We start from the raw sequence: 26,310 nt of genomic DNA on the forward strand, positions 1-26,310 counted from the left end.
ATAAGAGGTAATTTGTGTTCAGTTATTTTAATAATTCATAGACAACTGAACTGAGTGATTTGCTAAACTCTGACACTAAAGCAGTTGCTCAGTGAGAAAACAGAAGCCAGTGAGAGGCTGCTTTGTATTTTTTCCAGCCCATTCTTCGAACCATATTGGATACTTTGAGAATGCAATTCCTTGGAAATTTATTGAGCACCAGCTATATTGATGAAGGATGTTGAGTTGTTTCAATCACTTTTCTAGGGGAAAAAATCTGTAGAAAGCAGGACTCGGCAAACTCCTTTCGAGCTCTGGCTCGTCCTTTGATCTACAACTGCAGAGAAATCAAAGCAGAGGGATGCTCTGTGTGGAAGTTCTGCTCTTCCTCATCATCCGCCGCTGATGCTCTGAGGATCTATTTACCCGTAAGGGTGGATTCCCCAAGAGCCCTCAACTCAAGATACAGCCAGAGTGTATTTTGTTAGCCTGATCACAGTGGATGCAGCATTATTCTTACAATACTGATGTTAATAGCACTGAGGGTTTACTCCACGTCAGGCAGTGTGCTCTGTGTTTCTAAATCAATGTAGCATTTAATCGTCTGTGGCAGCCTATGAGAATGACCCCATTTTACAGATGAGGAAACTGAGGCAGAGAGAGATTGAATAATTTACCCAAACCCCAGCTTAACCAAAACCCACACTGGTGCTCAAAAGAGACCAGATTTGATCCCAGGTGTGTCTGAGTCCCAGTCCACAATGGCAGACTGCATCTGGCTAATACCGTTTGCAGGCAAGAGTTTTGCAGTGTTCACCCTTGTCAAACAGAGAACAAAACCTCTCTTTGACGTGCATCTTTTGCTAACCTTTCTGGATCGTCTTAATTACCTTTACTCTTTTAAATCAGCAATGGGGTAGCTAAAACACTGATGCCCTTTTGACCCCGAAGATAAGGCCTTTAGGGGCAAAGATATCCCAGACTAGACCGATAAAGGATAGCAGGTCTTTACTCCTCTAATGACACTTAACTTTTAGAACGCTAATTATCAACCAGGGCTGACTGAAAATGCAAATCCCTGAACTTGAAAAGACAGAAAGTGGATAAGGACAAAATCTCCTGTTTACCCCCTGCTCCGAAAGGGCGGATGTGAGGAGCACGCGGTAAGCTCGGCTGCGCGTTCAGTGTGTCCAGCACTGGACACCCAGGTCGGTTGGGGCATCCTCCGGCTAGAAGCCGGGTCAGCAGCCTGGACCTTCTAAGAACTTTGACGTCAAAGCAGATCAAGTCCACCTTCCACAGCACAGGTGGGACCAGCAGTCTCTGTAGGAAACAGGAGAGGGAGGGAGAAAAGAGGGTGTCCTTGGAAACAGGACGGGCTGGGCATTGACTGGTGTGGGCACCCTCCTCAGGGCAGGAATGTCAGGAAGAGAGGCACGTGGCCAGGCGGACTAATGCCGCACACAGAAGCCAGGGTCTGGGGAATCTGGGCAGGGAGGGTCCAGAGCCACTGGTGTAGCCACAGTCACGGACACTGAAGCCCACTTGACTTAGCAGCCACTAACATCTGCATAACAATGTCATAAGTCCCAAAACTATTTTTAAAATAATCACCTACTTTCTGCCAGGTAATGAGTTTGGTGCTTTATACCTTCTATAATCCACCGCCCCGCCCCCCCCCCCCCCCCCGCCAATTCACAGGTTAGATGTTACTAATGCATTTGACAGATGGACTCAGGAAAGTAAGGCACTTGCCTAAGGTCACACAAGAGCTGGAAGAGTCTGGAATCTAGGATAAATTTGTTCCCCCGACCACAGCACGCTTGATGTTTTGGGCTGGATAATTCTCTGTTGTGGAGGACCATGCTGAGCCTTGTGGGGTGTTTAGCAGCATCTCTGGTCTCTCCGCACCAGCTGTTGGTAGCACACCCACCCACCAGCTGTGAAGTGACAACCAAAAATGTCTTCAGATACTGCCAGAGGTCCCCTGGGAGCAAAAGCATCTTCCGATGAGACCCACTGATTGAGACCAAACTAGATCCTCCCATCACTTCTATGAATAAGAATCCTAATTGTCCCCTGTGTACAGATGTGGAATTTAAGGCCCCCAAAGAGTCATCAACTCTGGTTAGGAAGCATTTATGGAACCCACATGGAGAGGAAAACTCCAAATTACACCCAGTCCTGGAAATCTTGAATGAAAGAGCTGGGATGTAACATTTAGTGAGACTCTATCAAATGCCTAGTCATATGTTACACACCATCATTGACAGAAATAAACAAAGCGATACCAAGTTCCTCCCTCCGATAAGCTTACTGTTATATTGGAGAGAGAAAACTAACACATAAAACAATTAGCAAATGCAGGACTAATATCAATATTTTTGAGTCTCTACTGGGTACCAGCCATACACTCCATGGCCAATTTCACTTAGTCCTCACTACACTACTCTGAGGGAGGGACTCTCATTCCCTTCCATTTTACAGATGGACAAACTGAGGTTCTTAGAGGATACATACTCTGTCCAGGTGAAAAAGCTGAATTTACACCTTAGGTCCGATTGGATATGAGTCTCCACCTTGCTGCTCTCTTTGATTTATTAAGGGCCATTTTGACAAAGAACTGGAACATAAGGTTCAGAGAAGAATTCACCCAGGTTTGGCACTTTGGTGCAGAACTCCAAAACTGTGCATGGTGGAGTCAGAAACCTTAAGAATCTACTTTAGATGCCTTTGCGGAGTCATTTTTGAAAGAAAGAAACAGATGGAGAAAGCAAGAGACCCTCTGCTGCGCTGTGTCTTTGGAGGGCTGGGGGGAAGGAAGCATCCGAGGCCACGTTTGGAAAGGAATTCTGGAGCTGGTCTGGGAGATCTGAGTTCCCTGGGCTTGGAAGCGGCCGCCTGTCCCCCGCGGTCCTCTGAGCAGGCCGCGCGCGCCCTCTGCTGGCCGCTGCCGAGAACGCGCCTCCCCTTTGAAGTCCCGCCCCGCTGTGCTTAGGACGCGGCGTGCTCAGCACCGCGGGGAGCTTGAAGCCCAGGAAGCTTTGGCAGCGAGATCTTGTTAGAAAAATTACACTGTGGCATTTTGTTCCTGAAGGAATCTGATAATTGTGAGCAACATCAGGATTGCTGTGTTAGGGACGCAGAATAGCGGTGGTTGAGAGCGAGGACTTTGAAGTCAGGAAAATCTGCATTGGGCTCTCTCTGTCTCCTGGAGAAGTTAATCACCTCCGCCGGGCCTCCGTGTCCCCCTCCGTAAAGGAAACCCCCCTTAGAGACCTCTTGCGAGGATGGATGAGATGATGCATGTAAAGTGCCTGGTTCAGAACTCCCCCTTACCCCTTCCCCTCAAAAAAAACCCTCAATCATTAGCGGCAATCATAATTAATTAGTATCTTTCTCCAAGTTACCTTTTATTGTGTGGCCTTTGCTTGGGACGTCACGTGGACCAAAAATCTTCTTCGTTGGCCTTTTATTCCAGGGTCGTTTCAGCATCAACCTTTACGGAACCGGCCTGTCTCTAACTGAATCTGCCAGATGGATCTCACAAGGGAATTATGCCGTCTCTGACATCAAGAAGTCGCCGGTAAGGTTAACAGTGGGTTGGGGGATGGATTTTGTTTTCTTTTCCTTCCTCTCTCTCTCCGCCTGAGGTAGTGGTGCTAAAGGGAATGGGTTTGCTTTCGCACTTCTTCAAATCATTTTGCAAAGTGTCAGGGAAAAAAAATTAGGACCTAAATCAAAGGTCAAAGCATGTATAGGTGAGTGGAGCAGAAAGTCTTTGCTTCCTTTTTGGTGAATTCTTCCCAGAGATGTGAACTTGTGATCCATCCCAGTCATTAGAAGAATGCTAACCAGGAAGCTAAAAGCAGTCAGCAGCCTCTAAGGGAAAATGTGGCTCAGACACCTTGCAGTTAATTGGCCAACATGCAACTCACTTCTGTGAACTTAGGGAAAATGATGTTTGTTTCAGAAGAATTGAAATACAGATGGGGCTGGAAGAAGGGATAATTCATTCTGGAGCCACTCACAGGTTCTCCAAGTCAGTTTTTCCTGCTCTAGAATCTTACTGCTCAAGATGTGGTCCCCACAGAGCCTCAACACCACCAGGGAACTTGTTGCCAAAGCAGTTTCTGGGGCTTCAGGGCTTCAGAGTCAGGACCTGCAACTGAACAAGGTCCCTGTTGGTTCATAAGCACAGAGCAGCTTGCAAGGCACTGGTCTGTGTAGTGCTTCTCAGTCTGGGTGTGCATTAGAATCACGGGGGAAAGTTTAAAATGCATGTGCCGGGCCCCACCCAGAGTCTCTGACACCTGGGTCTGATGTATTATAAGCCGGGGAGGGGCTGTTGTTGGGGAGCGCTGCCTTTCCCCGCCCTCCCTGAGAAGTGCTGAGAGCGTGGAGCGGGAGCCTGACCCCGGGACGAATGGACGAACGGGAAACTTACCAGGGTTGGCCTGTGGCCCCAGTCCTGCAACAGCCGTGACCTCTACCTCCGGGTCTCCTCCGAAATGTGAGTGAGGGAGGAAAAAGAAGAGGACTGGAAAGTAGGGTATTATTCCATGGTGGGGTTGCCAGAAAAAATACAGGACGCCCAATTAAATTTGAATTTCAGATAAACAAGGAAGGTTTTTATGTTTGTTTGTTTGTTTTATAAGCATGTCTGAAACACTGCATGGGACATACTTACTCTAAAAAATGTATTTGTTGTTTATCTGAAATTCACATCCGAATGCACATCCTTTCTTTTTATTTGCTAAACCCTATCAAAATCGGAAGATAAACAGCTAGGTAAGGGGAGTGGGAAGGGATAAATCAAGAGTTCACAATCTGCACCTCTTCGGGAGTAAAAGTGATCTTGATTGTGGCGGTGGTTTCCAAGGTACATACATCTATCAGAATTTATCAAATTGTACATCTGAAATATGTGTACTTTACTGTACAGGAATTACACTGCAACAAAGGTGTTTTTAAAAAGGACAAAATAAAAATAAGATAGAAGTGGGAAAAAAACCCCAACACAACCTGCTTCCACTGAAAAAGGGAAGAAAGAATGATTGTGACGTCCCAGGAAAATCTCAGTTTCCTAAATCCTCTTTTTTTTTTTTTTAGTTTCCAGGGTTAAATTTGTATCTTTGGAGAAAAACAAAACAAAACAAAAAAACCTCCCTCACTCCTGCTTTTCACTAAGCCAATCAACTCCTTCAAATCTGATCATCTAAATGGCCACATTGATTGCTTATAAATGAATCATCGGATTTTTTGCCTTGTACTGAAAGCAATAAAGAGCCCCGAGAGAGAGCACGTGTGCTTTAGAATGCAGTGCTTTACCCTGTGCCCTGAAATCCTAATGTTCTTCCCTATTCCTATCATATGTTGTTTCAGTGACCGAGAGAAACGAAGAATTAACTGCCCAAAACGTGGTCAGACATAAAGTGTGATTATGTAGGAAGCCATTTATATAAACGGTGTAACAAGTTTTTCAATTCTATGTGTTAGCGTCCATACTGCAGTTTTCAGCCAGATCCTAAAAATGATTACAGCTGGGAGCGCCACCTTATGGAGACAGTGATTATTACCATGTCAAATTGGCTGGCTGTTCCTGCAGCCTCTTTTGGGAGGTTACATCTGTGCTGGAGGGAACTGGTTTCGCAATTGCTTGTCAGCATTTTTTTTTTTTTTTTAATCTTGGTGTTCCATGACAGCGCAGAGAGCCTGAGTTCAGAATTAATCTCGAGGGTCTGTCGAGCACTCCTTTTTAATCCCCTGGAGCCAGGACTAAGCAATCTCTAGCTCCTGGCAGCCCCGAGAAATGATGCTCTGTGTGCCTGACCTGCCGCGCAGTCCATGGAGCAACATCCCTTAGGGATGCTCCATGAAAATAGGCTTCCACAGCCAGAGACACTTGGAAAAATTGTGTATTTTACTTTCTTCCTAAAGAGCCACAGTAAGTGTGTGTGTATGGAGGTTGGAATAAAGTATAGAGGAAGGAAACTGGAGTGATTTCATTTAAGCCAGTGTTTCCCTAAATCAGGGGTTCTCCTACTTGGGTGTGCGCATGAGCACCACCTCCAGGACTTGCTGAAACAGCCAGCCTGGGGAGGGGCCCGGAATGTACATTTCCAACAGTTTCCTAGCTGCTGCTGATGCCCTGGTCTGGGACCACATTTTGAGAACCAGTCAGCAGCCTAAGTTAAATCAACCACAGAGCCTTCTTTTCAAAGTTACACCTTTTAATTTCTCCAAATTACCAGTGTTCTGTGGAACACACTTTGGAAAACTGTCATGTCTTGCTCCTACCGTGATTACCACCACCTTGCTTCTGAGAGACTGAGGCCGGTCCTCTGTACGGTGCACAGATCCTGGCCAGTCCTAATCTCCCCAGACAGCCCTGTTTCGATTCGGTCCTCAGATCATCACTCCTCAGTTGGTTTTGTTTTTCTGCTGGGAGCTGCAGAGAGAAAAAACACGATGAAAACCTCCATTTTCCAAACCTGCTTGGCAATAAAGTGTTTTCCCCAAGCAAAACTAAAGGAAAACTCTAATCATTCAGGGTAAAGCCGAATTACCAGAGCCACTTAGAGGGCGGGAACACCGTCTCAGTATCAGGCAGAGAACTGGTGAAAAGAAGTCTCAGTGGCAGGCTTACTGCTGCCCGCCTTGTGTGTGATGGAAAGAATTCTCCTTTTTTGAACTAAGAGGAATAATGATTTCTGCTATTGAAATAGCTGTTTATTGGGCAGTTTACATGCGTGAAATCCCATTCTTCCAGCTTTCTCATCAAATTCTTGGGAGGGTGCTGAAGTCAAAAGCCCACAGTGGCTGCAGAGTATCGAGGTTAAGTACCCCGATGTTGAAGTCAGATTGCCTGTCATTATGTGCACTACTAGCTCTGCCATCTGGGGCAAGTTAGTTAATTTCTCAGGGACCTCAGTATCTTTATCCATAAAATGGGGATCATGGCGGTCCTTATGCAGCTGGGTTCATGTGGAACATAAATAGAATAGGGAGGTGAAAATGTGTGCGTGTCACTGGGCGGACAGCAGGGGTGCAGTAAATATTAGCTGTTCCTGTTGTAACATTTTCATAGGCCTAAGGCTGGCCTTACAGTTTCAAAACTTGGTCATGGTGATGAAGGAAGCAAGCTGGCTTGAGATGGAAGGACAGAGGCCTGCAGCCTGGACCTGGCTGGGCCCCCAGCACCGCATGGAGTTTGGTCCTGGGGGCCCCACCCCACCTGGCAGGGAGGCATGCGGCGCGCCCCCTTGGCCCAGGGACGGAGTTCCAGGCAGACATTTCTGGCTTACCTGCGGGGCTTAGGGGTCTGAGTTTCTACTCTGCTTGGGTGTATGTGGGAGGGGCAGGCAGAGAGAAACGGGGCCACGGCCCAGGTGTGAGATTGGTGAGAAGCTGTTGATGTTCTGAGCTCCCCTACCAGTGATGGTCTGTGCACCCTGGACTTGTGAATGTGTTCAGCATGTGAAAGGGCCCCAACCCCGTCTGGAAGACCTGCCCCCACCAGAAATGTGCCAGTTCTCAGGGGCGGGTTCTGGAACAGCCTTCAGAGCCAAGCGCAGGGAAGGCAGGTTCACTGAGGCCTGATGGGAGAGGTGCTCTCGGGTCTTGTTTTGTTGCTTTCCTTGTGTACCTGGGGCATTGGGGTCAGCGGGGTGCTCACGGCCTGTGTCTAAGGGCTGGATGCCTGTCCTTGGGGCCAAATGGTCATTCCTGATTCTGAGGGAAGAGCTGTAAATTGAAGAATAGCTTTGAAATTAAAAATGAATGAGGACTGTATTATCAGAGATGAGATAGACTCAGTTCTGTCTTGCAGTTCATTTACAACCAGTGGAGTTAAGGTAACGTGAGGTGAATATGTGTGTGTGTGTGTGTGTGTGTGTGTGTGTGTGTGTAGCAAGCAGGATCGCTTCTGGTTTCTCCACCATAAGGTGCCGGCTTCTAACCCACAACTGATGTATGAAAATCGGTGGAGTGTAAAAATCATACTACAGACAAGCAACGTGAAACTACCTTTTTTTTATATTTTTGTATGTATTGTTCTGTACGATCCTATGGAAGTCAGATGATTATACACATACTCATATATACATATATATATATACACACACACACACATATACATATAGGTAAGTCTTCCTAGAACTGTATTTGGAGAAAAAACAAATACTGTGTTTCATGGCCATTGCGCCCCACACACACTCCAACGAAATGTGAATAAGGAAACTTCGATCAAAGATGTGTTGGCTTTCCTAAATTACACGAGTCAACCTCCCCTGGTCATACTGACTGTGAAATGTAGAGAAATTTATGATAAGTATGAACTGTATTGTTAATGGAACAGAGAGTTATTCATTTTAATTATATGTAAAAGCTCAAACTCTGCTAGCAGAATATTTATTGAAAAGAGACTTTTTGGAGGGCAGGCTCTCATGAAGAAGTAAAAGTGATTGACAATTAGCATTTCATTGTGTGTGAGTGGGTGCTTTGAAAATGCTGGAAAATATATACCTTTTTCTCTGAAGTAGGCGCTGTTTCCATGGCAATCATGTTTATGCTATTCATTTTCTCAGTATATATATATTTTTATCCTGTAGTAGAAATAAGTTTTAGCTCAGCCTTTGCCTATGTCAAATTACTAGAGTCCTCATTAATAAAATAAAATGAACATTGCAAAGCTAGTGTCAGTGATTTTTAGAATTACCCAAGCTGTTCCTCATCTCCATGAGAACAGGCTCTGATGGAGATCCACACATAAAAAACACCGTTCTGACAAAAACAGCTAATATTTATGAGATGCGTACATTAGGCCAGGTGCTACACTAAGCACTTTGTATGCGTTCTTCCGTTTGCTGCAAACCTGCAAGGGGAGACCGCTACCATCCCCATTTGACAGATGCACCAGGAAACTGAGGTTTAAAGAGGTTATTGGAAGGCATAATACAAGCCTGAGGCAATCTGGTCTCTGCTCCTGGGTCAGGAAGAGTTTAGGTGAAACACAGCTTTGATGAGACAGGAGACAGTCTTACTATGTCAGAATCCTTCCACCAGAAGAATGAGGTCCTGGCTGGTAGACCAGTTGCTCTGGCATCAGATCTAGTTAGTGGTGTCGGTCTAGCTCCAGATCTAATATGGTCCCCTAAAACCAGGACCAAGTGGGGTGATGGAAACCACTTTCCCAACTTAATCTCACTCATCATCAAAGATATACAAACTTTTTAAAAAGTGAAACTATTTTCTTTCTTTCTTTCTTTTTTTTACTAAATTGGCAAACTTTTTCTTTCTCTCTGTCTTTTTTTAAGTAACGTTATCCATTGTTTTCGAGAGATCTTCATAGCTTGGCCATATGAACCACATACAGCCCAAAGAGATCCTGAAATGTAAGCACAAGTATGGTTCACAGCAGTCCCAGTAGAGACGATTGTGAAACATCTCAGATGCTAAACCTTGTGCAAGACTAGGGGTGGAGGTGGCTAATATGATACAGTAATTTACAAAATGGGATATGATGCCCCAGTCAAACAGGGAGATTTTCATAACGTGGAAGAGCATTAAGGGGACTAATTAGCAAATCCATCTCAATGGCAGTTAACAGAGAAGAGTGTACTTTATCTTCAGGCTTTTTTATTTATTTATTCATTCAACAAATGTGTCTTTAGACCATTATGAGCTATAGGCTGCTAGGTTCTAGAGACTCTCAGATTGCAACAAGGCAGAGAGAATGACCCAATTTTACAGGGTAAAACTGTGCAGAAACTGCATCAGAAAGGTGTCGCAGAGGAAGTGGCCTCTGGGCTAGGTTCTGAAAAATTTCCCAGGCAAAAGTTGGGTGGTTCAGTGCGTACTGAGAGGGGAAGGGAAGAGTGTTCCAGTTACAGGAGTGGCATGTACAAAGGCCCTGCATTAGAAGAGGCCTGTTAGAGGGACAACCCAAAGAAATGCATTGGAGATGGGGGTAACAGGAAAGGAGGATGCCAGATGAGTCTGGAGAGACAGGCAGGACCAGTCCGCACAAGACTGTAGACCAGGGTTCAGTAAATGTTTTCTGTAAAGGAAGTATTTAGACTTTGTATATCTAAAGTATTTTAGACTTTGCCCCCCAAGAAGTAAAAATCAATGGTATTATATAGATATTTATATGACAAGAGTGAAAACCAATTTGCACAACATTTTTGATTAAATTCAAAGCCTAGTAATAATTGAGTATAAATTTTTGAACTACAGATCTACCAAGGAGAAGAATCAAATATTGAGAGAGGATAACATTTCGCTTAATCCGAGCTCTCTCTCATCAAAATGAGTGAGAAACGTTTATCTGTGAATGCTGATCTGAAATGAGATTTTCTGTACTTCATCTTTATAAATGTCTTCTTACAGGGATGGGTATCACCAAACACTAGTATTACCCACAATCACATCATTTTAATTGAGCGTCTTCATGCATGGGCAAGCATTTGTAGAATTCTGTTCGATTTTTTACTTGCTATTTACCTTACAACGTGTCATTACATTACAGATTAATCACTGGTAATTGAAGGTGAGATGGAAGTTTCTGAATTACCTCATTAGATGGATTTTGAGATATGAAATTTTCCTTTGCACTTACATCAAAGTAAAAAAAATGCTACTGGAACTTTAGTTCATGCTCGGAAAATGTATTCACTCTACATATATTTATAATGGCAATGTAAGATATTGTTTTAATATTTGACAGAATGGGAAGGTGTACAAAGCACCTTAACATTATTTATAAATGAAACAGTTTTTGTTGTTACTGAAATGACTCTACCACAGTGTAAGTTTTCACCTCTAAGTGCAGTTTTTGCCTTGTAACTTTAGCTTCAGTTCATTAAGAAAGACTTTCAAGTCAGTAGCAAAAGATAACGTCCAAAACTATTAAGTGTCCCCTGACAGTGATTGTGGACACTTCTTCTTGTTCAGAAAAAAAATTAATCCCAGCTCTGAACTCAAAATTCACAGTAAAACTTTACCACTGCTCTGTCATCAAATCACTGTCTAGTAGGATAAGTTAAGGAATTCAGCTTCTAGTCCCGACCCTAAATGAACAAAACCGATGATGGTTAAGTTTATGATTAAAAAAAAAAAAGAAGAAGTTCGTCCTTAACACCACCGGTTCTGTAGCACCAGACAGGTTCATATATTTTCTACAGTGAATAATCACAGGCTTTAAACATCTTACATTTTCACAAGCTCTGTAAATTGGTCCAACCAAAGCTTTTCCTTCTCCACACATATTTCTTAGTTGTCAGCACATCTTAGCAGGTTACGCTTCAGTTTATCTGCTCTAGTATTTTCTCAGCCTCTTTGAAATAGTCTCACGTGTACTTGTTCCACACAGACCATTCAGAGACGAACTCTTGAGTCCCTCCCCACTCAGCATCTTCTCCTCAAATCAACAACTGAGGAGCATCAGAAAACCTGTCTGCACCTCAAGAGCCAAAGGAAACCTCTCATATTCTTTGCGGTTTTTAATGGATGATTGATGTTTTGTTTTTTAATGGATTATTGATGTGTTGCAGAACCAGTGGTGTTAATGATGAACTTCTTTTTCTATCATAAACTTAACATTTTGTCCTTAACTTTTTGAGCAACTGTTCTTGCCCAAAGGATAGTAGTCTTAAACAAGTTTATTCCCCTGAATGTGTTTCTTCAGCTTTTCCAATTAAACAATATTTCACTAACTCACCAGCTATTAGTAGACAGTTTTCTTTGTTACACTAACGTATGAGCCATTTGGAAACATACTCATTTTCATCTTTTATTCTCATGTGTCTTGATTTTTTTAATTTTTGTGAAGAATTAGGCTTTGATGAGATACTCTGTTTTAAGTGTTGTAAATTCCTGACCGTTGCTTTCCTATAAGTTTGGAATATTGTGGCAAACCCTGAGTTTGGTGATGGTGGTGTAGACTGTGTTCTTTCAGCACAGCTGTCATGTCACTGCATGAGAAATGCAATACTTTACCATCTAAACTTGACAACAGGATACTCCAGGTGCTCCTGTAGCTTGAAAGTGTAATAGTCAAGTCTACTCGTCACTTCTTTTCTTGTTTTGCCATACACTGGGAACTAAATAAACAAAAGAAAATGATAAGATACAGCAACACACGTGGCATCAAAACGCTAAGTTAAAATGGTGTCGCTGTGACTGGTAGTGTGCTGAGGAGCAGTGGGAGGCAGTGAGAGCCATCGTAACTGCTCAGCTCTGTGGTTGTAGTCTGAAAGCAGCCACAACATGAGCAAATAAATGGGCTGTGTTCCAAGAGAACTTTATTTATAGAAGATGTGGCATATAGATAACAATGGAATGCTACTCAGCCATGAAAAAGAACAAAATAATGCCATCTGCAGCAACCTGGAGCTGGAGATCGTTATTCTAAGTGAAGTAAGCCAGAAAGAGAAAGAAAAATAACATATATCACTCATGTGTAGAATCTAAAAAAAATGACACAAATGAACTTGTTTACAAAACAGAAACAGACTCAGACACAGAGAACAAACTTAACAGTTACCAGGGAGGAAAGGGATTAGGAAGGGATAAATTAGGAGTTAGAGGTTTGCAGATACTAACTACTAAATATAAAGTAGATAAACAGCAAGGTCCTACTGTATAGCACAGGGAACTATATTCAATACCTTGTAATAGCCTATAATGAAAAAGAATATGAAAAGGAATAGATGTATGTACATGTATGACTGAAACTGATGCTGTACACCAGAAATTGACACAACATTGTAAACCGACTATACTTCAATAAAAAAAATCCTTTCTTTGCACTGACATTTCAATTTTATATAATTTCCACATGTCAAGAAATAATATTCTTGGTTTACTTCTTCTCGATCATTTAAAAATAGAAATGCTCTTCTCGACATTTGGAGTAGCAGCAATAATCAATTAAAAAGCAAAGCATTCCACTTGAGTGGTTTTCTTTGGCTCTTGAGTAGTAGATAGGTTTTTCTGATTCTCTCCAGTTATTGATTTGAGGAGACCATGCTGAGTGGAAAGGCACTCAAGAATTCATCTCTGTGATTGGTCTGTGTGGAACAAGTACATGTGAGACTACTTCAAAGAGGTTGAGAAAACACTAGTGCAGAAAAACTGAAGTGTAATCTGCTAAGATGTGGGCCGTGCAGATACAGGTTGGGGGCGTGGTTGGGTCCAGCGCTTGCTTTAGACTGTGGTGAGGATGTTGAGCCCCAGTTCTACTCAGAAGGCCTGCCTGCTGCACGTACAAGAATCATTTCCCCAAAAGCCAGTGCAAGCCCCGGAGCTTATCCACCAAGCAAGTGGACTCAAGTGATGCGTCTCTTTGCAGGATGGTACCCGCGTCATAGGGAAATGCGGTGGTTACTGTGGAAAATGTGCTCCATCCTCTGGCACTGGCCTGGAAGTTCGAGTTTTATAGTTAAGGTAAGTATCTGTCTGTCTCTGTCTCATTCTTTCTGTAGCCTCATGATTAGTAAATGTGGGTGGGTGAGACAGGTGACTTGTAAACATCTTGCAGCTGACCCAGTGCATTTCTACCTTTTCCTCTCCTGTTCCTCTGTCCGCACATGACTGGGGATGTCTGTTCTCTGCCCTTGGGCATACGGTCCCTAGACTTCCTGCACCAGAGTCGTCTGTGGTGCTTATTTAAAATGCTCCTTTCTGAGCTCCATCTCTAGAGGTCCTACTTTCTTAAGCCTCTGGCAGAGTCAGAAATCTGTATCCTTCATGCAGGGAATTCTGAGGCAGGTGATTCAAGAATCAGCCTTTGAGAGATTCTGCCCAAGAGTGTTACAAGAGTCACATTAATGGCATTCAGTGAGCCCTGACCATGTGCCGGGCACCATGCTGAGCGCTCAGCATGATTTCAGTGAATCCTCACGACAAAGCCACGAGCTGGGGCTGTTATCCTCATCTTATGGTGGAAGCCGAGGCTCACAGTTAAGTAAGGTCCCCATGGAATCCCTTGACAGAACCCAGCCAGAATTGTCCTCCACTAAAGCCAGTGCTATCAATTAATGTACTCTTTCACAAACCTGTGACTCAGTGTGTGATCCAAGGACCGGCACGATCTACATCTTGTGGGATTTATTATAAATGCAGAATCTCAGGCATCATTCTTGTTAGAAATACAGAATCTCATGCCTGTTTTGAAGTCTTGACAATTCCTAGTCTTGCTACATTATGCTGGCAAGTGCTCCCTCTGCTGGAAAGAGAGTGGAATTGGCACTCTTTTGCTCATCACAGTGCCTTTCTGGTAAAAGGGATGAGCTCAGCCAACTCATGCGACGGGTGACGGGGTCTCCTACAACTTCCTTGAAGCTTCTAGCAGCCCACTACTCTGGAAGGCTCTTCAAGATCCTGGCAAAGGAGTACCTAGTTGACACTTATGTATCAGTGTCAATGTTTAATTAAACATCCATATTCAAAATTATGATCTTAAATTAGGATTATTTCCACTGCAGGAGCCAAGAGAAAAAAAAAGAAAGAAAGGCACTTATTGTCTTAAATACCTGAGATGTCAAAACAGTGGTCTAGCTTCAGGCATGGCTGGATCCAGAGGCTTAAACAGAGTCATCAGAACTCTTTTTTTTTTCCATCCATCAGCAATGCTTGCCTCTAAAATGGCCTCATCCTCAGGCAGATCATCTCCCACATACCACGATCGTTGGCCATTCTAGGCTTACATCATCCTTACAGCTGATGGCCCCAAGTAAATATTCACCTTCGCATCTATTCTACACAAGAACTCTGGCTCTAATGGTGTCACGTTGCCATTTCTGAACCAGTCACAATACCCAGGAGACTGGGATCGTGTGCCCACCTAGAGGCAGATGACGGACAGCTTCAATTGGAAGAGGGATGATTCCCAAAGAACCAGAAGGGATTTGTTATCAGAAAAGAAGAGATGGGATGGAGGCAGACAAAATCAGTGGATTTCCGCTAGGGATCCCCATCTTGTATGTCTTATATATATTTTATATCTAGTAAAATAAATTTTTATATACACTTTATGTCCAGTGAAACTTGAGTGAGTACATATACCTGATATTGACATGCATGTCTATAAAAAGAAGACTAGAAGGAAATACACCAATATTTGAAGAACATTATCTCAGGTGCGGGGATCACAGGCTAATGGCTTTTTAATTTATTCTTTATCCGCCCTGAAATTTCCATGTGTCTTGTAGCAAGCATTATCTTTAAAATCTAGAAAAAGTAGTGCATTTTTGAGTTCTATATGTAAAAAAGTATCATTTACCTACCCTGGACTTAGGGCATTTGAGGCGAGAGATTTACATTTCCTGGTTGGTTCATTTGTTTTCAGGTGCTCTGAAGAGGAAGCCTTTGTGGGATGGATGAAGGATAGTGATGCAATACCTCCACCTTAAAATTTGAGTGTGTGTGTGTGTGTATGTGTGTGAGGACTTGTGTGCCCGAGTGTGTGTGTGTGTACATATGCATATATATATATATACATATATACACACACATATATATGTGTGTGTATATAGATGTGGGATATCCTAATGATGTAAAGTTTAATATTTATGTTCAAAATTATTTATTGTGATGTAATATTTTTGTACGTAAAATGATTCTATTATGACTGCCTTTTGCATTGCTTTGTCCCCTGCAGTCAGACCACTGCATTTTACGTACTCTACATTATATGTAGTCCTCTGACAAAAGTGATCCTTCATTATCACGGTACACTATTGTTTACTTTCTGTCTGTAAATGTTTTATTGTTACTTTTTTTTTTAATGGTAATGTTTTTTTTTTTTTTAAAAAAACAACCTAGCCGCCATCAAGGTGCTACAAAAGTCGTATGAGGATATTTTTGCCATTTCTAGGAAAGTATGGTTAACCAATAAGTAATTTAGTGATGTCACAGATTGTACCAGCTATTAATTATGTTAAATATCTATTCAGTTTCATGTGATCTCTGGGAAAAAAAAAGTCACTGCCTTGGTGCTAATATTGTATGTATTTAAGTGATCGTCAGACTCAGAAACGTAAACACTTCTAATAAAAGGGAGAAACCGAAGGACAGCTTCCAATGGACAGAAGCACTTGGATGAAGCAAGACCAACTGGTTACCCTTATTTGGGGACGTGCCTTTTGGGGAAGAGAGTTGGACTTTGTTGTTGTTGTTATTAATACTTTGCTTCAGTTCATGGTGCCTTGGTCTCTCTGTGGTTACACGGAGGGTCCCCCGAGCAGCTTCGTTACAGAGTGACATTGAGCAAATGAGGTCTGCTCAGCGTTTTGCCAAGATATGCTAAAATGGTGTCCACGTTTACTGGTTGCAAGACACAGGATGCATGGGGTGGGCGGTGGCCTTCAACACCCCCAGTACATCCGGAGAAGGTCAGAACTGGGCTCTTAGTCATCAGGACTGCCTTTTGCATGAAAACATTGGCTGGTAACTTGACTTCTCTTAAGGTCATAAGCCTAAAATCCTGCCAGTGTTCCTGGCTGCTGCAGTAATTGGCACTCGTGAGGAGAAATGAACTATGGAGCACAAAATGCCTGAGTCTTTCTCATCTTCCGTTAATCTTTGGATTCTTTCCGTCTTTGGAAGTACCCTGTTGCTTCTTAACAAAATGGGAGTGCCGAAGCCATGTTCTTTCTGCCCTTCTTCCTGACTGAAGAAAAGTCATCACCCATATCAGACACTTGATTTGAGAAACCCTCCCACTTCAAAAAACTAAAGAGATTGGGAAAAACTTAGCAGTATTCTCCAAACCCAAACAAACTCCAGAGTGCTCCAGGAAGTTATATTCAATGTATGAGTGTTATTCTCCATTATTAATACATTGTGAAAATATACTATGAATAAATACCATGACCACATCAAACATTTGTGTTTCACCTGTTTTCTGGATTCTCGATTCAGGTTGGAATGAACTTGTCTCTAGTTTTTAAGATTACCAGATCAAGAAGAAATGCAGATTTTCTCAATCCCAGTGATTACATTTGCCATTCTGGAGACAGACAAGGGATGGGAACTGTCCCCAACGTCTGTCTTCTCATCACTCAAATCAGTTGAAGTGGTTTTTCTGAAAATCAAAGGCAAAAACCTCTTGTCTGTGTGATGGGGAGCAAGTGAGCAAACAGCACAGGAGATGTAAGCGGGATTTGGAGCCTTAACTGTTAATGTTATGTAAACTAAAATAGTAGTTTCTATTTTAGCGACTGATGGTGTCCAGGGAATTGAGAGCGTTCCAAAGAAACCTAATAAGCAGCTAATAGTACGTGAACATCCACCATATGCCAGAGCCCTTTACTAAATTATTTCACTCAGCCTTGTAGCCACGAAGTTGAGCAGGTAATAGACTTACTATCACTTTTTGGATAAGGAGACAGAGTCTTTGAGATGCAAATGGACCCAAGTTCACATACAGTGAAGCGGTGATGACAGACTGAGAAAGAACTTTGATTCTGATTGGCTTACATGGCCGCTTCTGGACCAATCACATGTCAAGAGGGCTGGAATTATGTGCCCACTTAGAGGCAGCTGATGGACAACTTCAGTTGAAAGGCCAGCAGCCCCAGAAGAGAAGGATTGTGCTACCAGGAAAGGGTAGGTGGCACAGAGGCAGCAGAAGCAGCGTGTATCCACTCTGGGTTCCATGTGTGGGTGTGTGTGTATGTGTGGTTGTGTGTTTGCGTGCACATACGCATGTGTGTGTACAGCATCTCCAAGTCCCACAGCTCACACCATACTTGCATAGTCCCTTGTCCCCACCTCAGCATCATCTGAGACCTGGCTTCTAGTCCTTTCTCTGACATCTACTAACTGTATGATCCTGAAGTCTAATTTCTTCATCTGTAAAATGATATTGATAACACCTCATGTCTACCTTGCAGGATTGTGTTTTCTGAAGATTCTTTAGCCCTGCACCAGTAGTTGGCAAAGTAGCTGCACTCAAAATGTGCATCAACAAATTTAAGCCGACAACATGGAAGGCATGGCTTCTGTATCAGTTACGACTTGTGTTCAGCTGCTAATGACAGAGATCTGCCTGCAGTGGCTTACACATTAAAAAGTGTATTTCACTGTTACGTGAAAGAAGCCTGGAAAGAGGTAATCTAAAGCTGGCATGGTGGCTCCACAAAATCATCAGGAACCGAATTTATCTCCTTCTCTCCTCAGTCTTCCAGATTTCAGTATGGCTGCCAGAGGTCCAGCAATCACTCCTAAATTCCAGGCAACAAGAATAAAGGAGTCGGGGAAAGGGTAAAAAGGAACCTGGTCCTAACTCTCTACTCTTCTTTTAAAGAGGTTTTCCAAAAACCTCACTCAACAAATTCCACTTATATCTCCTTAGCCAGAATCTAGTCATGTGTTTGGACCTAGGCTGCACAAGCAATGAAGAATTGGGGTTATTTCCCAGAGTACACTGCCAAACTAAATAACATGAAGGATCTGTTTCTGGAAGGCAAAATGGATTAGAGAGAAGCAACGAGAGGTCTCTGCAACACGTTCAATTAGGGAGACGAGGGAACGGTTTGGAAGCAAGCAATCATAAAATAAGCAAGAGATAACAGGATCTGGGCTGGAGTTGTGACTCTTGTAATGGTAGAAAATATATTATAGAGTGAGAGATGTGCTAAAAGTAACGGGGGCTGGCAGTGGATAGATTCAGGGTAGACTGCGGGAGAGAAGGCACTGGTAAGAGTTCAAAGATGAGTTTTCATTTGCCTGCAGGTACAACCAGGGCGAGGGGAAGATGAATGGTTGGATGGATGAATGGACAGATAGAATCTATTAGACGGTGTTAATCCTTTACATTTTCATAGCTCTGTACAGAGTAAATATTGTCTTTGTATTCTATTTGTTTTGTGTCCAAGTAATATTTACTGCACATCGACTGATTGCCAGTGATAGTCAGAGGACTGACTGAGTTATGCTTGGATTAACCCCTGTGTTGTTCAAGGGTCAACCCTATTAGTTAAGGTACAAGCTAAGAAGCTAAGAGACCATCAGTCCACTAGGGCTGCTGTAGCAAAACACCCCAGAGTGCCGTCATAAACAACAGAAATGTATTCTCACAGTTCTAGAGGCTGGAAGTCCAGGACCGAGGGGCCACCAGTGCTGGTTTCTGGTGAGGCCTCTCTTCCTGGCTTGTAGACAGCTCTCTTCTCACTGTGCCCTCAGATGGCCTTTCCTTGGTGTGAGCCCTGAGAGCAAGAGAGATCTCTGGTGTCTCTTCCTCCTCTTATACGGATACCAGTCCTGTTGGGTAGGGCCCCTGCCTTATGACCTCATTTAACCTTGATAACCCCCTTATAATCCTCATCTCCAAGTATAATCACTGTAGGGGTCAGGGCTTCAACATAGAGATCTTGGGAAGACACAATTCAGTTCATCGCAGAGCTGTAACAGAGAGACCCCCAAACAAGGTGGGCATTTATTTTTCTCATTCCCCGTGCAGACGTCAGCAGATAGCTGGGCCTGGTGGGCGACTCTTCTGTATGCATCAAAGGACTTGGGGTCCTTCTGTTTTGTGGTTTGGCTTTTTTCAAGGCGTTGTCCGTGTAGGTCTTGTCCTCACCACCTCTGTGTCCGGCCTCCAGGAAGGGGCCGATCATTGTAAGGCGATACCTGCAAGTTAAGGATGACTTCCATTCACAACTTACCAGCAATTGCTTAGGTGCACAGCCTGATCCAGCTGCAAGAGAAAATGTCCTCTAGTTGGCAACCACCACATGCCCAGCTGATTTTTCCACCTGCATTCCAAACTCTGCGATAGTTAGATTGCTTGATTGGATTCTGCATGGGGCCCTTGTATGCATAAATATCTTCCTGTCTTGTTCCAAAGACTTTTGAACTTGACAAGAAATCAGTGCTTCTACATATGCTTCCTAGGACATAGGATTTGTATGGTACTAAAGGGATGGTATGCTGAATTCTGGATCTCTCGCATGCTTGGATAGATCTCACCTGCTGTCAAGGCTTATAGGGCCATCTTTATGTTACAACAGCCTTTAGGACATGAGCCATTATTAAGTACAGAAACTTTCACAGATACACTTCGTAGCAGTGACTTTTTCATCTTCTTCATCTTCCTTGATAAGCTAGGATATTTCTTCAATGCTTGGCACTGAGTTTCAGAATACCATAGAATGGGTACACATCCTCGGCTCTAGCATACCCTGGGCCAAGGCAGGAGGCTTCAGGGGGTACTGTGTCATTCCTGGGCATACCTTCAAGCTTAATCAGTATCTCTAGGGGTGGGCTCTGAGGATCTGCCCTTTTAATAGGCTCCCCAAGTGACCCTGTGCACACGAGGGAAACCCTACCTTTCAGAGTTTCCTTCTTCCCAAGCCTCAGTGAGACTCTCCAGGCGGTGTCAGTTTCTGTCACCCCATCCCTCCAGCACTGAGTCTTTGTCCATGGTGGGCATGCAGTTGGTACCCACAGGCTCTAGATTAAGATGGAATGGCCCATCTGGGTTCCCCTCGGACAGGACTCTTTCATTCCTTGGCCTCACCTTCCTCTTCAGTGAGATGATGGTTATTGGTGGCACCCATGTCGTGTCGTTGCTTGAGGATTCAAAGTGCAAATACATTGAAAGCATTTAGAGGGGGGAGGGCATAGCTCAGTGGTAGAGTGTGTTCTTAGAATGTGCAAGGTCCTGGGTTCAATCCCTAGTACTTCCAGTAAAATAAACAAACAAGCAAACAAACAAACCTAATTACCTCCCCCACCAAAAAAAAGCAAACAAAAAAATTAAGTGTTTTTGAAAATGGACAGTGATTAATACTAACATCCTAAAAGATGGGTCCCCCTATCCTAAAAAAAAAAAAAAAAAGAAAGAAAGCATTTAGATCACTGCCTGGCATGTGGTAAGTACTCTGGATCTCTTAGCTATTAGAAAATGCCTAAATGCTATAGAAACCAGGCTTCAGTTTGGGAAAAGTATGAAAGTATTGGCTCCGAGTCTCATCTCAACTCCATGTCCCAGACTTGAAAAAAAAACTAGGTTTTCATGTATGTGCCCTCCTCGGGCTCCGTTTGCTTGCAGAATGTCAGTTATTTCTGTTTCCTTTCCCAATATGTGAATGAAGGCTGTGAATCAAAGGATACTATCAGGACTCGAAGGAATTTGAAAAGATACGTAGACCAACAACAGTAATATTGTCTACATCACAAGCATCTATTCAGCCTTTACTATGTGCGATGGTTAATTCTATTCAGCCTTTACTGTGTGCGATGGTAAATTTTTATTCAGCCTTTACTGTGTGTGATGGTTAATTTTCTGAGTCACCTTGGCCAGGGCATGAAACCAATCTAGGTGTTGCTGGGAAGGTAATTTTTTAGATGTGATTAACATTTAAATCAGTGAAGTTTGAGTAAAGCAGATTACCCTCCACACTGTGGAAGAGCCTCGGCAATGGGTTGACAGCTTTAAAAGGAAGAGTGAGGTCCCCAGAGGAAGAAGGATTCTGCCTCCAGGCTGCCTTTGGATGGCCATGCCAACTCTTCCCTGGGTCTCCAGCCTGCCAGCTTGCCCTGCAAATTTCAGACTTGCTAACCTCTGCAATTGCATGAACCATGGAATAAATCTCTTCACCAAGTAAATCTCTCTAAATAGATAGTGTATAACATTATATGTTATATATCTATATAGAGAGATATATAGATATATTGCATATTTATATCTATATTCTATCTATAGATAGCTATCTCCTCTTAGCTCTGTTTCTCAGGAGAACCCTGACAAATACACCCTGTGACAGACCAGAGCCCATCTCTCACCCAGCTCCAGGGGGTACCACTCACCCTGAACCCTAAATGCTTTGCCTCTCATAGAAGCTTCACGACAGCTCTCTGGGAGAGCCACTCTTTTTTAGTCCCATTTTAAAGATGGGGAAACTGAGGCTTAAGAGAGTCTGACAGCCTGAGTCCCAAACCGAGGGCCTTAAGCGCCCAGTGTGGATGAGACCCAAAGCAGCTGTGTCCTGGGCACTAAATTAGTTAAAGCACAAGGCTAAGACCAGAGCCAGAATCTCCTCACTCCTGACACGCCGGCTTTCCACACCAGAGAGCTCCCTCACAGAGATAAGAGAAAATGTAGAACCTTGTTTCACATGAGCAAGCAGAGAGAGAAAGAAAATAGTCGTGCTGGGCACATCTCCTGTGATTGCTCGACCGTATTCTGGACCAGACACCAACAGGTGAGAGCCATGCGCCCTGTGAAGTCAGGATGGAGCCAGTTTCCTCTGAATTCATTAGACTTTGTTCTTAGTCCGTTTGTCTTTGTGGCTCAGCTTTTAATATGACTGAGCAGTGCTTAGAAATGCCTGCCTCTGTGTCCTTTCCGGCTTTCCACTGGAGCAGGCATCCCTGTTGCATCAAGGGACTTTCAGGGAAGAGGCACTGGGCTCATTTGCATCCCAGATCTTGGGCCTGAAATAAAAACTCTTTGTCTAAGGAAAGAGCCAAGCTCTTCACTCAACAGCTGTCTGGTGCAGAGACCTGCGGCTTTTAAGAAGCCCTGTGCCGTCTGAAGTGAGGTTTGTTTTCCATCTACCCCCCCCCCCGGGCATTAGTCCTCTTAAGAAATAAAGTGTTAAAAGCAATTGCTTGACCAGTTTGGGCTAACCCAGGGGTTGGCACATCCATGCTTCTTTGCGCAATTTACAAAATATTTTCTTTGTAGTTGTCCTTGAAGCCCAAGTGGGACTAATGGCTTTAACTACCAGCCTACCTTCCACGTTTCAAAGTGCTTTCCACATCAGGAAGCCATTGTCAGCTTCCCCAAGCACTTAATCAGTATAGGATGTAAGCAGTTTGGAAAGGCCATGCTTCTGTCTGAGGCCCAATCCCTCGCTCAGGTGGGAGCTGGTTTTCAGCAACGATTTCCATTTCTGCCTCCTGGTGTGTGCTCAATTATTTATGGCCCCACTTTCCTATGGAATAAAAGGTTTCCTTGGTAATGAAAAAGCGTTATAATCATGGCCAGCACCCAAGAAGTGGTGTTGGCTTGGCGGTCACAGATGGAAGGGCTCTGTGCTGGCATAAACTCATGGAGAAACAGCATCACAAATGGTCTTTGCCGGTGTGTGGTGGTGAAGAGCGCGGTTTCTAAAATCTGGACAAGTTGCCTACTTCTCGAGAACTCAGTTTTCTCATTTGTTAATCGGAGTGACAGTGGCATCGACCTCATAAGACAATTCAAGGATGAGCTGACATAATATGCTTCCGGCTCCTAGAACAGGGACTGGCACATGATGAGAGAAGTAAATGTTTACCCTCCTTCCCCACCTTCCTCCCTCTGCCGTCAGCACCTCCATCATCCTTCTCATCATCAACACCTCCCAGTACGATTATCTTTCTAGAAATGACACAACACCCGGAAGTTCTAAAGAAGAGAAATTACCAATTTAACCACGCAAATGTAAAAGCTTTAGATATGAAAAAATAGACAAGCAAACCCATAAACAAGGCCTAAAGATGAATTACAAAGTGGGAGAAAAATATTTGCCAGCTTAAGACATTATTCTTATTTACAAAGATGGCCAAGCTGTTTTAAAAAATAAGTGTTTATTGAAGGAAAATGAAGAACAAACAAAATACAAAACAGAAAGGATGAGAATAAGGTTCGTGTATAAATGAAAAATTGTGCTCTGCACTGGAACTTGACACAACATTGTAAAATGATTATAAATCAATAAAAAATGTTTAAAAAAAAGGATGAGAATAAAAGGACAATGGAGAAAACCGTTTAAAAGACAGTTTTTTTAAAAAAATTAAATAACAAGCAAATGAAAATGCCCAATTTATTTCATAAATCAAGAGTATAAATTAAAACATCAATGAGAATTTTTTTCATTTGTGAAATGAGGAAAAACTGATAATATTTGCCCAAGTGTTCTCTACCTCTGCAGTGCTTTTCAGCGGTGTTGACGGGGTATAAATTGGCAAAACTTCTGGAGGATAATTTGGTAATTCTCAAAAGTACGAATGTACCTTAATGATTAGCCTGTAGTTAGCAATACTGTGTTGCATATTTGTCCGTTTCTAAGAGAGTAGATCGTGAAAGTCCTGTGGTGATGAGTGTTAACTAGACTGACTGTGATGATCATTTCACAACGTATATAAACATCAAATCATTATGAAACTAATAGAATGTTACATGTCAATTATATCTCAATTAAAAAAAAAACTTTCCTAAAGATATGACAAGACTAATACATGTGTATTACAGCATTATTTATAATAGCAAAAGTCTTGGAAATAACCTGAATGCCCCTTAGTAATAGATTAGTTAAATGAATTATGGTAAATCTATATAATAGTGGTGTATTATATAGTTCATCTGTATCTGTCATAGCGATCTGTCTGTCATCTACTGCTGCATAACAGGTCACCCCAAAACGTAGCAGCTTAAAACAACGCCCATTTGTGTGATCTCACAGCAGAATCTGTGGATCAGGGATCCAGGTGTGGATCGCTGTGTCTGTGATCGCTGTGGATCGCTGTCGCTCCCACAGGCTACAGTCGAGATGTAGTCATCTCTAGGCTGACTGCGGGGGGATCTGCTTCCACACTCACTCCATGGTCGTGGGCAGGATTAAGTTCTTTGAGGGCCATTGGCTGGGGGCTGCCCTCAGTCCTGTCCCCAACGATGTCTCCATAGGGCAGCTGATGATGGGGCGATCAGACAAGCAGAAAGAGCCAGAAAGAGAGTACCAGCAAGACGGAAGTCACAGGGCTTTTATAACCTAAACCCAGAGGTGACCGCGCATCCCTTTTGCTATGTTCGAGTCATCGGAAGCAAGTCTTCAGCAGAGTTCAAACGTGAGTTTTCACTCCTAAATTCTTCAATATTCACCTATATAAAGTAAGGACATTCTCCTCCTTAACCACAATGCATTATTACATGTCAAATGATTTTTAAAATTCCCTGTAATTACCTAAGATCCTATTTCCATCTTACAGTGTTTCCAGTTGTTTCAAAAATGTCACCTGACAGATGGCTTTTTGGAACCGCGGTCAATTAAGATCCATCTATTGCATAAATCTGATTGTGATAGATTTTTGCTGTCTTCAGCTAAAGCACACCCCCCTCCCTTTTTTCATGCCATTGTTTTGTTGAAAGAAAGGAGGCTGGTGGACTCGTCTGTCTGCTTCTTCGTGATGTCTTTGAACTTGTTCCTCTACCTCCTGTCATTCCTGTAAACCAGATGTTAGATCTAAATACCTGTACTCTCCAAGACTGTTTCATAAGCAATGCTGTGTTCTCCATAGTCTGTGTAGTTAGGAGGTGCACAGTGTCTTGTGCCATGCTAGTGATTTTAAGAGTGAGCAGAGTGGTGTTAAAATGTTCATATCGCTCCTCTGCTTAAAACCCTTCACACTTGGAATAAAATCCCAGCTCCTTACCGTAATCTGGCTCAGGGCTAATTTTCTCACCACGCTGAGTTACTGTCCTTCAAACTTGCCAAAACTCTTTCTAATTTGGACCTTGGCACTTACTGCTTGGAATGCCCTCCCCCTAGAACTTTACATGGCTGGTTACTTCTCACCCCTCCCCCCAGCCCTCCTTCCCAAACCACTCTCTAATCCAAGACCTTGTTTTATTCTCTTTTGGCATTTATCCCAATCTGAAACAATTTCATCTTCTGTAGTTTGTGGATTTCTTGCTGGGTTTCTGAGTTTTTTGGTCTGATGCCCCTTACTGGAATGTAAACTCTTTAAGGTCAGGGACCTCATCATGGTTGCTCACCACAGTGGCCCCAAAACTTGGATCTGTGTCTGACACTTCATAGACACTCAGTAAGTACTTGTTAAGCAAGTAAATGAATCTTACCAGCACTTTCGCAAGGTAGCTGGTGTTAAGAGACAGCTTCAAGATATCTACGCTATGAGAATAAATACAGCACAGGTCCCTGTGTTCAGGTTTCTGGGGGTGTTTTGTTTTCGTTGTATTAATGTTTTTGGTGGGATGTATGAGGCTCTCCTACCACAGACCATTGCTATTCCAAATGTGTCCCACTAACCGGTCATTGGTGTCACCTGGGAGCTTGTTAGAACTACAGAATCTTGGGGCCCCACCCAGACCTACTGAATCAGAAGCTGCATTTAACAAGATGCCCAGGTGACTCGTGTGCATTTTAAAATTTGAGAAGCTCTAGTCTGAAATCCAGGTCTATTCTGTTTCTCCTCCGCACCTTACTCTCCAGCCATACCCAACCACCTCCATCGTTAAGCCCTCGTGGTCCATCCCCAGAAGCAACTTCCGGTGCCTCCCAAACTATTTACGTAAGGGCTTATCTTCCCTGGGCTCCT

At 43.2% G+C, this 26,310-nt stretch overlaps 1 protein-coding gene across 5 annotated transcripts in view; it reads left to right on the forward strand.

Annotated features, from left to right (window-relative positions):
• The window catches only part of ADAMTS9 (ADAM metallopeptidase with thrombospondin type 1 motif 9), a 164,128-nt gene extending 139,321 nt beyond the window's left edge, over positions 1 to 24,807 (forward strand). For 3 of the 5 annotated variants that reach the window (XM_031470683.2, XM_031470686.2, XM_031470687.2), the window contains 3 exons: positions 3,461 to 3,565; positions 13,334 to 13,428; positions 15,332 to 16,867. In XM_031470683.2, the coding sequence (XP_031326543.1) occupies positions 3,461 to 3,565; positions 13,334 to 13,423 (195 nt within the window). In that variant the 3' untranslated portion in view covers positions 13,424 to 13,428; positions 15,332 to 16,867. The other 2 variants (XM_064496342.1, XM_031470684.2) reach the window with 2 other exon arrangements.
• Positions 24,808 to 26,310: the final 1,503 nt, after the last annotated feature.

This window comes from Camelus dromedarius, chromosome 17 (assembly GCF_036321535.1).
Source record: "Camelus dromedarius isolate mCamDro1 chromosome 17, mCamDro1.pat, whole genome shotgun sequence".
In the NCBI taxonomy this organism is placed as follows: Eukaryota; Metazoa; Chordata; class Mammalia; order Artiodactyla; family Camelidae; genus Camelus; species Camelus dromedarius.